Genomic DNA, 16,780 nt, shown 5'->3' with positions numbered 1-16,780 from the left:
CAGTATAATCGTAACCAAATAAAGAAAAAACAAAACACCCTCGAAAAGAACAAAATTCTGATATGCGAAGTTCGCTCGGGTCACTGACTCACCGTGAACTTATTAATTTCTTGCGTCAACTTCTAGCATACAAAAAGCATAAAGGCATCAGTGTTAGTAACCCTGTAATTCTTTAGGCCCAAACTATGGCACACTTGCCTAACAAGAAGGTGATTGTTTGCTTGTTTAATGGAAAAAAACAAACAATATATTTGCAAACGAAAAAAATATGAATAAATTTTTTATGTACGTATTCTTAGAGATGTAAAAGTCAAGATTGAAAAATAAACTTAGTAATAAAACCCAAAACTAACTAAATTTAAGATTAAAATTTTAGCTTATAAATATAAAAATTATAAACATAAGCGGTGGAGCAAACAAACCAAAGATCACGTGGTGCAATAAAATAGCCACCTATCGCATTGCTCCTTGTGTACTCCTTGAGCAACCCCTCCTACTTCCCAATCTCACACGCCCAGCACAGCACAGCCCAGCCCAGCCAGCACATTTCTTGGGGTGAAAGGGCGCACTCCTCTACTCCCTACCGGCAGCTCTGTGCTGCTTTTCCACGTACCTTCACACTGACATAATCACTACATACACACACTCTCTCTCTCTCTCCAGGACCTTTTATAAATACGAAACATCTTCAGTCCATTCAGAACCCAACAAAGTCACTCATCACTCTCTCATTAACAACACCCAGAAAGAGTGTGCAAAGGTGTGAGCCCAAAGCAGCAGTAAAAGCAGGCCAGGGCCCTAGGTGATTATACTCGCAGACAAACCAGCAGCGCAGGCTGGGCACAGAGCAGTAGGTAGTGGGGGTGGAGCAGCAATGGCCTGCAGCTTGCTCCCGTGCGCCGTCGTTGCCGTGCTCCTCCTCGTCCTCCCCTCGCCGTCCGCCGGCGACCCTGACCTGCTCCAGGACATCTGCGTCGCCGATCTTACCTCAGGTTTGGTCAATTCTCTGGAAAGCTGGGAGCTAGGAGTCTTTACAGAAGAATTATAATTTCTTCTGTGGTGCAGCTGTGAAGGTGAACGGGTTCGCGTGCAAGGCCGCGGCGACGGAGGAAGACTTCTACTTCAAGGGGCTGGGCGCCGCCGGCAACACCAGCAGCAACACGTACGGCGCGGTGGTGACCGCGGCCAACGTGGAGAAGGTGCCGGGGCTGAACACGCTGGGCGTCTCCATGTCCCGCATCGACTACGCCCCGGGCGGCCTCAACCCGCCGCACACCCACCCGCGCGCCACCGAGATGGTGTTCGTCCTGCAGGGCGCCCTCGACGTCGGCTTCATCACCACCGGCAACAAGCTGCTCGCCAAGACCATCTCCGCCGGCGACGTCTTCGTCTTCCCCCGGGGGCTGGTGCACTTCCAGAAGAACAACGGCGACTCCCCCGCCGCCGTCATCTCCGCCTTCAACAGCCATTTGCCCGGCACGCAGTCCCTCGCCACCGCGCTGTTCGCGGCATCGCCGGAGGTGCCCGACGGCGTGCTCACCAAGGCCTTCCAGGTTGGCACCAAGGAGGTGGAGAAGATCAAGTCCAGGCTTGCACCCAAGAAGAGCTAACTCGATCGACTGAAACAGCTAATGCTGCTCCTGTGTGCCTGCATGTATGCTAAATTTCTTTCAGAATTTGGACCTCTGCACTTCTTCTGTCCATGAGTGATCGAGATGAGTTCTGTCTTCTTCTCTGATTATTTCCTCCGTAAAGCTGCCCTGCAGCAGGCAGGCAATTAAATTTAAAGGTTGTAGGTCTTGATTGTAATAAGAGGTTTGTTCATTCTAAAATCCAATCATTTGGTAATTACAAATGGTATGAGTGACACTATTTATCTACTCTTTTAGCTTTTGGGAAATCTTTTTTTTCCTTCTGCATTGCACATGATTGCTTCAGAGAATTGGGAAAGGACATTTAGGTAAAGGATCTATCGGCACTGTCAAAAGTAGTGTACCGCAATATATACCACATTGTGATTGATATTCTGACATGCTACAGTTGCTTCACGTAGAAAGGTAAACCGTTTATACATGTACTGCTCATGTTGGCAGATCAGCAGAATGTTTTGAAAGCATAAATGATTTGGTTAACAGTAAGTACCAAGAACATATGAACACATTCCAAAGGAATGACAGCAAGTGGACATACAGAGCATGGCACGCTTTCTGGAGGGAGCATATTGTTGGGAGAGTTGTAGGGACCACAGCCAATGGCATGCAGTAGAACGCAGATCAGCCTTTTCTCCCTTATTTTTATTTTCTCTAAGCCCATACCCAACGGAGTGCTTAAGGATACGTTTGGATGGAGGGATAGACTTGGATAAGATATGACCGCCCAAATTTTGAAAGTGTTTGAATGGAGGGCAGCACTAGGATATGACCCCATATAGGGAATATTCCCTCTAGATGTCGGCTCTGTGCATCCGGCCGATTCTGCCGGATGGGGCAGCCTAGGGACCACGCCATTCGCTCCCGTGAACAACACCGTGTGCCCTCACCTCCTCCCTCATCCTTTTCTCCCTTTCTTTTCTCTCTTCTCACCGGTTCACCTGTGCCAAAACCCTAGCTCTCCTCCCTCCTCTGTACATATCTAGTTCGGTGGAGCCATTGGCAGCACCGAGAATGCCTTTCGGCAGCGAGGCGGGTGGCAGGTGTCAGCGACGCAAGTGGCGACTCCAAGCGGTGCGGGCGGTAGGTGCATTTGCAAGCAGAGCAACACCCAATGTCTTTCCATTCCTCTTCAAATCAAGGTATACTAAAAATCTAAGCATACTTCTTGTATTTTGGGGATTGATTTGTTCATATCTGAGTGCTATAGTAGTTTCTAAGCATGGGTAGGAATGGTTATAGAGTGCTATACTTATTTTGCGATATTTTGTTTAGATGACTCAATATATGTGTGTATGAATGTGGTAGACCTGATTTGGTCAAACTTCTGAGTATTTGTGTTCTTCTCCCGTTATGTGTGGTAACTGGTAACACAGATGCATGTTAAAAATTTTAGAAAAAAATTGTCTCGGGTTCATGATCTATGGACAAATATGAAGACATGCAGCGTGAATGCTGATGAGCATCTTGTTTATTTTTTTTTTGTTCTTAAGGTAGACAACAAATACGTGATGCATTTGATTATTTGTAATGTAACTATCCATTTTTGCCAAGTATACCAGGTATGAGGTATTCTCACCATTTCCATCCAAAAGGTGATGACAACATTTATTCATCCTACCAAACAAAAAATTGGCTCACCATATCTACCTTTTGTCCCTCCAACCAAACAAAAACTTGGCTCATCCTATCTACCTAGCCAAACAAAAAACTGGATGTCATATCCCTAAAAAAATAGATGGCCCGATCCCATCCACCCTTGACCACCATCCAAACGCATCCTAAGCCTATGGTTTGAAGCTCCACCTAGGCTTGGATGCCACGCTAGAGGCTTGAAGTTAGGGGCGAAATCAGGCCTAATATAGCTAGGTCTCGAGCCTTAGGCCACGAATCCAATCTTCATATAAATTCTATACAAATTTTTAAAAAATAAATTTATAAATAGTTGAGATAAGATAATAAATTTAAGACCTAGGCATGAATCCTAGCCCTTGGGAGAGAGAAGGGGATCCAAGAAGGAGAAAGATAGCTGTAGTAGGTAAGCACATGGAACTTTAAGACAGTGCGTGCGAGATCCAATGAGCCAATGCAACCGTTGACGACTATATGATGAGAGCCGTCATGAACGAATATCGTACAGTGGGACTCGAGATAGAGGATGAAGACACCATCCAATACTTCCCTCCAATAACCGATGGAGGATGACTTGGTTAATGGATCATGCATACATGCCTAGCTAGCTAGGTTTGATGTATGATGCCCAATACCATAGGATGGTGCTTGAAACCAAAACAACCTACTATTACTTCTATGTTGTTGATTGTTGAATTAGATTTCCTAAATAAATTTTGGCATAAAAATTGAGCAAAATCATACCAAATTTTGTCAGTTATGTTTACACCACTTGATCCAAAATTCGTGCTTCTCTAGCTCCATCAAACTCAAGTGGGTACATTTACTCTAGCAAGCCATCGTGTTAGAGTAGTGATGGATAGTTTCCATCCGAAAATATCGAAAAATGGGGCTGAGGTGGGGGAGCGATTCTAAACCAACCGGCTTGTTTGACATGGACTACATAATGTTAGCTAAGGTATGGTGCATGGGCCACTAAAGGACTAATGCCCTATAGGCAACATACTTCATTTTAATGTGGTAAAAGAAAGAGGCAGGCTTGGAAGTTAGAGATGGCGGTGGCAATGATAGGAGGGTAGTAAGTATATGGTGAGGTTAGGGGTTGCTATGTATGTTAAACTAAGTAGGATGACATGAGCCATTGCATCTAGATCTGATGGAGAATAAATAATAATTACCTTCACTAATTTCTAAGGATGTAATCATTACGATAATGCCACATCTCACTATCAATTGTCCCTGTTACTATTAAGTTTAATCAAGTTGTTTGTGACCTTGTTGCGGTCATCTGTTCTTTGAAAACAAATGGTATGTGTCTAGGTCTACTTGGCGATGTACTGAAAATTACTCTAGTGTGGTAATAAAAGAAATGTTTAGAGCAATGTTGCTATCTAAAAAAGCACCTCTGGTTATCAAATTTTACACTAAAAAATGAGATATGCGAGTTACCGGTGGGCTGCTGATGGAGAGCTCTTCGATTAGTGTCTCCATAGAGCTCATCAGCCTGAGTCTTTTCATATGAGGAGGATGTCATCGATAGTGGTAGCGACGAGTTGTGGAAATCGGCCTGAGATGGCCAACGGAGATGATGTTGTAGATCCTCCTCCTATATACAATTGAAAATTATTTAGAGGATGTTTAGAATGTTGAGGAAGATATTATTGAGCATAGTGGCTGGTGTGCAAAATCATGATGACTACTTCAAGCAGAGCTGCAATTTTCAACTTGTAGCCCTTTCAAAAAACTTTAATCATAAATAGCCCGTTAAAAAAACTTGAACAAAAAATGGACATTTTAGCTCAGCACCATCGTCATTGGAGCCAAAGACAATGGCATTGACAAACTTGGCCCCCGAGATGGCTAAGTCATTGATATGGAGAAGGATGGCGCCAATGACATTGGCACCGAAGACCTATTTGCAAAAAAAAGTTCTAAAAAAGGATCTATATGTAAGAAAAAATATTTACAAATAGGCCCTCGATGGCCTTGAGGACCTCATTTAGTTTCCAGAGGACGACGCCAATGATATGGGTGCCGTCATATTCAACGACGGTGCAATGATGTTGGCGTCGTCAAAAAGGTTCATTTTGGCAATAGTTTTTTAGGGGTGTATTTGTAAAATATGTTTTCAAAAAGGATCAAAATGTCAAAATTGAAGTCAAGCAGAGACTAAATGTAGTGGGTCTTCTCGGTATGATTATATTGCACAAGGTACTTACTGCACTTTTCTTGCTTTAATTTGATGTTCCCGATGATTCTTGATGCACCATGATTCTTGAAGCCATTGCATCTAAAGATTTGTAGATTTGGCATTCCTTCTTTAGATTACCATATTCTCTAAATGATATCAATGTCCAAACATCACCACTCTTTTAAAGGCTTAATTCATGAACAACTTTTGAGTTGGAGGTGTCACGCCCAGAAATTTACACCAAATTTCTGAACAATAGCATGTATTAAATCTCGGTCCAGGCATCAGCCCGAGTACACACTATGACAAATTAATACACAGTTCCACGGCTTAAAAACAAATAAAAACAATTATCTATCGAAATGCAGCGGAAAGAGGAAAACAAGACTAGACCATCTAATCTTCAGCTTCAGCTTGCGAAGACGGCTCCACACCACAGGCACTCTCGACGGCGGACTGAACCTTACTTCAACCTTCGGAACAACCTTCTTCTGACACCGGCTCTGGCGCTTGCTCTGGTGGGGGGGAAAATTAAGCAAGGCTGAGTACAAACCACCGTACTCAACAAGTAACACCCAAGAGAGGGAGAATAATGAATGCAACAGGGTATCAAGGATAGGCTAAGGTTAACTTGCACAAAAGCTGCAGTAATTTAGCAAAACAGTAGATAAAATAGACTGAAATAAAAGTGAAGTAAACATTTAAAATAATCATCCACTGTCCAACGTTACACCACGTTGCAACAGGCCCAGACCGCTGTCGAACGTTACACCACGTAGCGACAGGGTCAACCCTCTGTCCAACGTTAAACCACGTTGCGACAGACCCAAACCACTGCCAACGTTACACCACATTGCGCAGGGTCAAACCAGTTCCAAGATTAATAAAATTATTAAAGGGGTTCAACTAATCCCAGTGAGTCTGTCGGTTCGCCCAATAACCGCGGGCACGGCTATTCGAATAGTTTTACTCTGCAGAGGTGTACAACTTTACCCACAAGACATGGCTGCCAAGCATGTTACCATGCCCCAACGTATCACCACGATACCTCAGTACGGAAACCATGATAAGACCTTTCACCTAACCCTCCCTAGACAATCGCACCACACTTCAGGTTTCACCCCCTCCTTTACACCAAGTCGGGCAGTCCCCTCTTGTGCCTTGGTAGATCCGGAAGCAGGAGAAGCTTTCGTTACACCACGATTGCCCGTCCATACTCCATCACGCCTACCCTTGCCTGGGTACGTCGAATAGGGACAAGCTAGATTACGAGTCTCACCGTTGCCCATTCTGGCTTGTGGTTAGTACGTGTAAGACCTTCAGGGTTTCCCGAGAACCGGTCCTTAATTGCCATGGGCACGACTCTCAAAACCATGCACCCACAGCCCACCATAAGCAATATTTTAGTTGTATTAAACCACATCGGGAAATGAATAATGATAACAACCATTGAAGGTGTACCAAAGTGCAACAATAATTAAATAATAATTGGTGAGCTAGTTGAACTAAGCATGGCTAAGCATTGACTAACCCTAATTCTAGTCAAATTAACCCCGGGATGACAATAATAAATGGGAATCAACGGATATAAAGGTAAACGCCCAATAGATAAATACAATAAATAGATTTGCATAAAACAATGCATGTTTGAATGTAAAAGCGGGGGATTTTATAATCATGGGTTCAATATGATCAAAGAAGGGTGCCACTTGCCTTGCTTAGACCCACGAGGAACTTCGGCGACGACTTCGGGAACGAACGGCGCTGCGACGGGGTCAAAACCTACGACAAACAAGGCAAAACAAACAAAACAGGCTAAAAAAAAAACTACTGAAACAGAGAAAGAAACTATTTTTAATGGATTCTTGGCATTTTTCTGGATTTAATGAAACTTGAATGGACCTAAACGGAGACTAGATGGATTACTTATGAATTTTAGAAGTTTTCTGGGTTTTTAACTAAACAGAAAAGTCCTAAATCAATTATTGCGCAATTAATGGGGCTGCTGACGTCAGCGAGGAGAGAGGAGCTGACGGCTGACAGGTGGGGACCACCTATCGGTGAGAGAGAGGGGGAGGTGGGCGGCTGACACGCGGGCCCGGGGAGGAGAGAGAGGAAGGGGCTGGCGGGGAACGACTGACGGGTGGGTCCCACTCGTCAGCGAGAGAGGACAGAGAGGAGCGAGCAGAGCGCGCGGCTCGCGGCTCGCGGCGCGACGGCGCGGCGGGCGGCGACCGGCGGACGGCGGCGCGGACCGGCGGGTATGCGGCGGACGGCGGCGATTGGCGGCGGCGGCCGGGAAGCGAGGACGTCGGCGGCGCGAGCAGCGGCGGCGGGAGCGGCGGCGACGGCGAGGGCCGAGGAGGAAAGGGGAGGTGGCGATGGCGATGACCGGCGGCACGAGGGCATCGACGTCGGCGACACCGACCGGCGACCGAAGGGCGACGACGGCGTCGGCGAGGAGGAGGCAGAGACCGCGGCGGGGTGGCGCGGCTCGGAGCGGCGGCGGAGCAGAGCGGAGGGAGAGGGTGGCTGAGCGGCGGTGGAGCGGAGCGGCCAAGTGGCAGCGAGAGAGGAGAGGAGAGACGGCCTCGACGGCGGCGCGGGGACAGTGACGGCCGGCGACGGCTCGACAGCAGAGCGGCGGTTGGTGGTCAGCGGAGGCGAAGGTGGTGACGAGAACGGCGACGACGAGTCGGCACGGACGAAGACGGCAGGTGGAGGGGCGACGACGATGGCGCCGGAAGGTGGAGGCGACGGCGGGCGCAGGCAGCGAAGGCTTGGTGGCCGCGCGACGATGGTGGCGAAGGGCGGAGATGCAACGGCGAGCACCGGCAGCGCCCGACACCAAACGACGGCTCGCGGGATCGGGTGGCGGCGGAGGACGGCGACCGGCACTTACCGTTTGCACGGGGAGGTCGGCAGCGGCGGCGAAGAGGGGAGAAAGAGGGAGAGAGGAGCGGAGCGCTCACCAGTGGCGACGAGGAGCGGCAGCAGGTCGGCGAGGATGAGGCAGAGGTGATGACGCAGACGAGCGACGGCCTGCGACGTTCGGGGGCGAGATCGGCCGACGGCGTCGAGACGACGGGGCACGGCGGCGGAAGGGACGAAGGGGCGGCGACGAAGCTCGGCGACCACCGGTGGCGACGAGGGCCGGCGGAAGGTCGGCGAGGACGAGGCGGAGGTGGTGACGCGGGTGGGCGGCGACGTCCAACGGCCGACGGGGAAAACGGCGGCTGACGGCGACGGAGGGAAGCTTCGGCGGAAAGGGGGAAAGTGGCGGCGGGGCGGCGGCGCGAGGATTTTATAGGTGGTGGCGCCGGCTAGGGCGGAGCGGCCGGTGGAGACCGAGTCGGCGACGACGCGGCGAACTCGGCGGCGGCGGTTGCGGCGGTGGTTGCAGCGGCGGCGCGGCGGAGGACTCGGGGCGGCGGCGGACTCGGCTGGCGCGACGCGGAGGCGGGGGCGCTGGCGAAACCTGGTCGCTGACAGGTGGGCCCCACCTGTCAGTGGCGCGAGGGGAGGAGGGAGGCGAGACGGACTCGCGGCGAGCGCGGGCGCGGACGCGCGAGCGAGCTGGGCCGGGCGGCGGCCCAGGCGGAGGCGCGCGCGGGCGGAGGAGGCTGGAGCGGGAGGCCGGCTCGGCTGGGCCGGCCGGGCGGGGAGAGGTGGGCCGGCTCGGCTGGGCCGGCCCGGGAAGGAGGAGAGGAAAAAGAAAAAGGAAAAAGAAAAGGAAGGGAGGAAAATTGGACTTCGGCCCAATTTGAGAAGGAAGGGAAAAAGAAAGGAAAAAGGAGGGAAAAAGGAAAACCCCACTTTTGCCGAATTTTAAATTATTTTGTTTGGCCAAATTTTATACTTCTGCAATTTGAATTTAAATCCAGTTAATCGATTTGCGAGCCTCGATTTAAATGAATTAGGTTCTTTTTAGAGGGATTTTTCCTGAGTTAATTAAGCCAATTGTTGCTTACGGATTTCTTTTTACGATTTAGGCTTGGGATAAAACCCCGGGCGTGACAAATCCACCCCCCTTAACAGAATCTCGTCCCCGAGATTCGGAGGAGCTGTTAAAGAGGTGCAGACAAGCAGCCTAGAGTTGGCAGAACTTACCTGGAACAAACTCGGGTGCGGCTTGAGCTTCCTTGGCTGAGACTTGATTGACTTGGGCTTGCACGAATCCTTGTTTGTTGCGTCTTGGCTGTGGACACTCCTTGGCGAAGTGACCCGGTCTGTTGCAGTTGAAACAAACCCCTGGCTTCTGAGCTGGTGTTGCCCGGCTTGGCGGTGGCAGTGCTGATAAGGGCTGCAGTGGTCCTCCATTGCTGTCGTTGTCATGGGGGTTGTAGTTGCTTGGGTTGAAAGGTCGGTGTTGACGAACAATCAGTGTCGAAGACCCCTGTTGTTGTCCAAAGTGCAAACGTGGCTTCTGGTTCTTTCCTGTGTTGACTTGTTCCGCTTTTCTCTTGCGATCCATCTGGTTGCACTGGTCCTCCTGGCGGATTGCTTTGTCCACTAACTTCTCAAAGTCCGCGAAATCCTTTGAGATCAGCTGTTTGGTCAGGTCATCATTCAATCCTTCAAGAAACTTCTCTTGTCTTTCAGCATCGGTGCGCACATCTTCCGGGGCATAACGTGCTAGGCGGTTGAACTCATGGAGATACTCTGTAACTGTCATATCCCCTTGTTGTAGATCACGAAACTCTCGCTTCTTCTGTGCCACTATTCCATCCGGCACATGAGCTTTCCGAAAACTATTGCAGAACTCGTCCCAAGTGATATCTGTAGTGGCAGTCCGAGTAGCCAGAAGGTTATCCCACCAAACGGAGGCGGGTCCCATCAGTTGGTGAGTCGCGAAAGCGACCTTCTCTTGATCACTGCACTCCAAAAGATTCAGCTTCTTTTCGATTGCATGTAGCCAGTCATTTGCTTCCATCGGGTTGGTTGTGCTCGCAAACGTCGGTGGTCGAACTCGAAGAAACTCTGATAACCTTGATTGTGCTGGCAGTGGTCCTTGGTGTTGATTTTGCTGCTGATTCATCCAAAGCTGCATCACCTGTTGGTGTTGTTGTTGCATCTGTTGCATCATCATGGTCATCATCTGAGCCTGGTTGGCTAGAACTTGGGCAATCATCGGGTCCTCTTGTTGCGGCGGTGGCGGTCCATTGCGCGAACCTTCATGGTTTTCTTGACTTCCAGTTGCTCCATTGTTGTTGCGGTTACTGTTCCTTGTGTTCACCATCTTCAGAGCAGAAGGAGAGAACAAAGGCAGAGGAGAAAATCAAAGGGGCTTTTCTTGAATTACTCGAGTGAAATTTTCTGATCTGGATTAAAACACTTAAAAGAGCACTCAACTCCTGGTGGTACGACCATAACGCCTCCACTTGTTATGGTGAACCGCTAACCCCAAAACAAACCTACACACACAAAAACTACCAAGCAACGACTAAAAGGCGATGCTAGGGTAACGTCTACGGCTCGAAACGGCTGCGACGACTGAAGAAGCAAAGCTTGACTCTTGAACGACTTGTCTTCAACTTGAGAGCGACGCTTGGAGTAGCGCAGACCTGACTCTTCACCTCTGGAAGAACTTGACTCTTCGGTCTTGACACTTGATCAGCTGAAGTCGTTGTCGACTGCTGCGACGAAGGGACGGGCTCGTCGATGGGATGACACACATCTATAGAGATCAAGGTTTGAGAAGCAAGTATGCTCAGCTAAATTTTCAAAACCAAAAGACTCGACTCTTTTTTTTAAACGACTCAAATTTTGCAAAATCTAATGCATATGAAAGAAGGCTCCTAGGGTTTCCATTTGGCTCATCCTACGGTCAAGATTGGCTCTGATACCAACTTGTCACGCCCAGAAATTTACACCAAATTTCTGAACAATAGCATGTATTAAATCTCGGTCCAGGCATCAGCCCGAGTACACACTATGACAAATTAATACACAGTTCCACGGCTTAAAAACAAATAAAAACAATTATCTATCGAAATGCAGCGGAAAGAGGAAAACAAGACTAGACCATCTAATCTTCAGCTTCAGCTTGCGAAGACGGCTCCACACCACAGGCACTCTCGACGGCGGACTGAACCTTACTTCAACCTTCGGAACAACCTTCTTCTGACACCGGCTCTGGCGCTTGCTCTGGTGGGGGGGAAAATTAAGCAAGGCTGAGTACAAACCACCGTACTCAACAAGTAACACCCAAGAGAGGGAGAATAATGAATGCAACAGGGTATCAAGGATAGGCTAAGGTTAACTTGCACAAAAGCTGCAGTAATTTAGCAAAACAGTAGATAAAATAGACTGAAATAAAAGTGAAGTAAACATTTAAAATAATCATCCACTGTCCAACGTTACACCACGTTGCAACAGGCCCAGACCGCTGTCGAACGTTACACCACGTAGCGACAGGGTCAACCCTCTGTCCAACGTTAAACCACGTTGCGACAGACCCAAACCACTGCCAACGTTACACCACATTGCGCAGGGTCAAACCAGTTCCAAGATTAATAAAATTATTAAAGGGGTTCAACTAATCCCAGTGAGTCTGTCGGTTCGCCCAATAACCGCGGGCACGGCTATTCGAATAGTTTTACTCTGCAGAGGTGTACAACTTTACCCACAAGACATGGCTGCCAAGCATGTTACCATGCCCCAACGTATCACCACGATACCTCAGTACGGAAACCATGATAAGACCTTTCACCTAACCCTCCCTAGACAATCGCACCACACTTCAGGTTTCACCCCCTCCTTTACACCAAGTCGGGCAGTCCCCTCTTGTGCCTTGGTAGATCCGGAAGCAGGAGAAGCTTTCGTTACACCACGATTGCCCGTCCATACTCCATCACGCCTACCCTTGCCTGGGTACGTCGAATAGGGACAAGCTAGATTACGAGTCTCACCGTTGCCCATTCTGGCTTGTGGTTAGTACGTGTAAGACCTTCAGGGTTTCCCGAGAACCGGTCCTTAATTGCCATGGGCACGACTCTCAAAACCATGCACCCACAGCCCACCATAAGCAATATTTTAGTTGTATTAAACCACATCGGGAAATGAATAATGATAACAACCATTGAAGGTGTACCAAAGTGCAACAATAATTAAATAATAATTGGTGAGCTAGTTGAACTAAGCATGGCTAAGCATTGACTAACCCTAATTCTAGTCAAATTAACCCTGGGATGACAATAATAAATGGGAATCAACGGATATAAAGGTAAACGCCCAATAGATAAATACAATAAATAGATTTGCATAAAACAATGCATGTTTGAATGTAAAAGCGGGGGATTTTATAATCATGGGTTCAATATGATCAAAGAAGGGTGCCACTTGCCTTGCTTAGACCCACGAGGAACTTCGGCGACGACTTCGGGAACGAACGGCGCTGCGACGGGGTCAAAACCTACGACAAACAAGGCAAAACAAACAAAACAGGCTAAAAAAAAAACTACTGAAACAGAGAAAGAAACTATTTTTAATGGATTCTTGGCATTTTTCTGGATTTAATGAAACTTGAATGGACCTAAACGGAGACTAGATGGATTACTTATGAATTTTAGAAGTTTTCTGGGTTTTTAACTAAACAGAAAAGTCCTAAATCAATTATTGCGCAATTAATGGGGCTGCTGACGTCAGCGAGGAGAGAGGAGCTGACGGCTGACAGGTGGGGACCACCTATCGGTGAGAGAGAGGGGGAGGTGGGCGGCTGACACGCGGGCCCGGGGAGGAGAGAGAGGAAGGGGCTGGCGGGGAACGACTGACGGGTGGGTCCCACTCGTCAGCGAGAGAGGACAGAGAGGAGCGAGCAGAGCGCGCGGCTCGCGGCTCGCGGCGCGACGGCGCGGCGGGCGGCGACCGGCGGACGGCGGCGCGGACCGGCGGGTATGCGGCGGACGGCGGCGATTGGCGGCGGCGGCCGGGAAGCGAGGACGTCGGCGGCGCGAGCAGCGGCGGCGGGAGCGGCGGCGACGGCGAGGGCCGAGGAGGAAAGGGGAGGTGGCGATGGCGATGACCGGCGGCACGAGGGCATCGACGTCGGCGACACCGACCGGCGACCGAAGGGCGACGACGGCGTCGGCGAGGAGGAGGCAGAGACCGCGGCGGGGTGGCGCGGCTCGGAGCGGCGGCGGAGCAGAGCGGAGGGAGAGGGTGGCTGAGCGGCGGTGGAGCGGAGCGGCCAAGTGGCAGCGAGAGAGGAGAGGAGAGACGGCCTCGACGGCGGCGCGGGGACAGTGACGGCCGGCGACGGCTCGACAGCAGAGCGGCGGTTGGTGGTCAGCGGAGGCGAAGGTGGTGACGAGAACGGCGACGACGAGTCGGCACGGACGAAGACGGCAGGTGGAGGGGCGACGACGATGGCGCCGGAAGGTGGAGGCGACGGCGGGCGCAGGCAGCGAAGGCTTGGTGGCCGCGCGACGATGGTGGCGAAGGGCGGAGATGCAACGGCGAGCACCGGCAGCGCCCGACACCAAACGACGGCTCGCGGGATCGGGTGGCGGCGGAGGACGGCGACCGGCACTTACCGTTTGCACGGGGAGGTCGGCAGCGGCGGCGAAGAGGGGAGAAAGAGGGAGAGAGGAGCGGAGCGCTCACCAGTGGCGACGAGGAGCGGCAGCAGGTCGGCGAGGATGAGGCAGAGGTGATGACGCAGACGAGCGACGGCCTGCGACGTTCGGGGGCGAGATCGGCCGACGGCGTCGAGACGACGGGGCACGGCGGCGGAAGGGACGAAGGGGCGGCGACGAAGCTCGGCGACCACCGGTGGCGACGAGGGCCGGCGGAAGGTCGGCGAGGACGAGGCGGAGGTGGTGACGCGGGTGGGCGGCGACGTCCAACGGCCGACGGGGAAAACGGCGGCTGACGGCGACGGAGGGAAGCTTCGGCGGAAAGGGGGAAAGTGGCGGCGGGGCGGCGGCGCGAGGATTTTATAGGTGGTGGCGCCGGCTAGGGCGGAGCGGCCGGTGGAGACCGAGTCGGCGACGACGCGGCGAACTCGGCGGCGGCGGTTGCGGCGGTGGTTGCAGCGGCGGCGCGGCGGAGGACTCGGGGCGGCGGCGGACTCGGCTGGCGCGACGCGGAGGCGGGGGCGCTGGCGAAACCTGGTCGCTGACAGGTGGGCCCCACCTGTCAGTGGCGCGAGGGGAGGAGGGAGGCGAGACGGACTCGCGGCGAGCGCGGGCGCGGACGCGCGAGCGAGCTGGGCCGGGCGGCGGCCCAGGCGGAGGCGCGCGCGGGCGGAGGAGGCTGGAGCGGGAGGCCGGCTCGGCTGGGCCGGCCGGGCGGGGAGAGGTGGGCCGGCTCGGCTGGGCCGGCCCGGGAAGGAGGAGAGGAAAAAGAAAAAGGAAAAAGAAAAGGAAGGGAGGAAAATTGGACTTCGGCCCAATTTGAGAAGGAAGGGAAAAAGAAAGGAAAAAGGAGGGAAAAAGGAAAACCCCACTTTTGCCGAATTTTAAATTATTTTGTTTGGCCAAATTTTATACTTCTGCAATTTGAATTTAAATCCAGTTAATCGATTTGCGAGCCTCGATTTAAATGAATTAGGTTCTTTTTAGAGGGATTTTTCCTGAGTTAATTAAGCCAATTGTTGCTTACGGATTTCTTTTTACGATTTAGGCTTGGGATAAAACCCCGGGCGTGACAGGAGGTCACGATGAATGGTAAGAAATAACATATATGGGTTTATTATCTTCCTGATGGCATATATCCTTGTTGGGGAACTTTTAGATATAAAGCTTTTTACAATTCACAAGACAATAAAAGAGTCCATTTCAAAAAAGTTCAAGATGGAATGGAGAAGGATGTTGAGAGAGCATTTGGTGTCTTACGATCTCGTGCACATTGCAATCGCGAGGGGTCCTGCTAAATAATGGGACACAATATTATCATTGAGAGTGAGCGAAATGAATATGATCACTTTGATTATGATTTGGAGAATAATGTGATTTATGAGTGTTATGGGAGTTTCTAAAGATACATAAATAAATTGAAGACCAGCACGCACACGCGTAAATTGTGTGCGCACGAAAAACACAATTTATCAGTTTGAAAAGTGTGCAAAAAAACCTTAAATGGATTAATTTTTTGTCACGCCTAGAAATTCACACCAAATTTCTGAACAATAGCATGTATTAAATCTCGGTCCAGGAATCAGCCCGAGTACACACTATGACAAATCAATACATAGTTCCACGACTTAAAAACAAATAAAAACAATTATCTATCGAAATGCAGCGGAAAAGGAAAACAAACTAAACCATCGAATCTTCAGCTTCAGCTGGTGAAGACGGCTCCACACCACAGGCATTCTCGACGGCGGACTGAACCTTACTTCAACCTTCGGAACAACCTTCTTCTGACACAGGCTCTGGCACTTGCTCTGGTGGGGGAAAATTAAGCAAGACTGAGTACAAACCACCGTACTCAACAAGTAACACCCAAGAGAGGGAGAATAATGAATGCAATAGGGTATCAAGGATAGGCTAAGGTTAAATTGCACAAAAGCTACAGTAATTTAGCAAAACAGTAAATAAAATAGACTGAAATAAAAGTAAAGTAAACATTTAAAATAATCATCCACTGTCCAACGTTACACCATGTTGCAACAGGCCAAAACCACTGTCGAACGTTACACCACGTAGCGACAGGGTCAACCCTCTGTCCAACGTTAAACCACGTTGCGACAGACCCAAACCACTGCCAACGTTACACCACGTTCGCAGGGTCAAACTAGTTCCAAGATTAATAAAATTATTAAAGGGGTTCAACTAATCCCAGTGAGTCTGTCAGTTCGCCCAATAACCGCGGCACGGCTATTCGAATAGTTTTACTCTACAGAGGTGTACAACTTTACCCACAAGACATGGCTGCCAAGCATGTTACCATGCCCCAACGTATCACCATGATACCTCAGTACGGAAACCATGATAAGACCTTTCACCTAACCCTCCCTAGACAATCGCACCACACTTCAGGTTTCACCCCCTCCTTTACACCAAGTCGGGCAGTCCCCTCTTGTGCCTTGGTAGATCCGGAAGCAGCAGAGGCTTTCGTTACACCACGATTGCCCGTCCATACTCCATCACGCCTACCCTTGCCTCGGTACGTCGAATAGGGACAAGCTAGATTACGAGTCTCACCGTTGCCCATTCTGGCTTGTGGTTAGTACGTGTAAGACCTTCAGGGTTTCCTGAGAACCGGTCCTTAATTCCCATGGGCACGACTCTCAAAACCATGCACCCACAACCCACCATAAGCAATATTTTAGTTATATTAATCCACATCGGGAGATTAATAATGA

At 50.2% G+C, this 16,780-nt stretch overlaps 1 protein-coding gene across 1 annotated transcript; it reads left to right on the top strand.

Annotated features, from left to right (window-relative positions):
- Positions 1-725: 725 nt before the first annotated feature.
- Positions 726-1,874, top strand: LOC102717065 (germin-like protein 5-1). The gene is made up of 2 exons (XM_006654143.3): positions 726-992; positions 1,066-1,874. The coding sequence occupies exons 1-2, from the start codon at positions 875-877 to the stop codon at positions 1,608-1,610; spliced, it is 663 nt and encodes a 220-aa protein (XP_006654206.1). The 5' UTR covers positions 726-874; the 3' UTR covers positions 1,611-1,874.
- The last annotated feature ends 14,906 nt before the right edge of the window (positions 1,875-16,780 follow it).

The sequence above is a fragment of the Oryza brachyantha genome, chromosome 5 (genome assembly GCF_000231095.2).
Source record: "Oryza brachyantha chromosome 5, ObraRS2, whole genome shotgun sequence".
In the NCBI taxonomy this organism is placed as follows: domain Eukaryota; kingdom Viridiplantae; phylum Streptophyta; class Magnoliopsida; order Poales; family Poaceae; genus Oryza; species Oryza brachyantha.
This window is presented reverse-complemented; position numbering and strand designations above follow the sequence as displayed.

What these genes read in the sequence shown, in the direction of transcription:
- LOC102717065 (XM_006654143.3), top strand. Translation starts at nt 875, where the DNA reads ATGGCCTGCAGCTTGCTCCCGTGCGCCGTCGTTGCCGTGCTCCTCCTC. An exon ending in CGTCGCCGATCTTACCTCAG is followed by an intron (nt 993 to 1,065) that starts GTTTGGTCAATT and finishes TCTGTGGTGCAG; the next exon opens with CTGTGAAGGTGAACGGGTTC.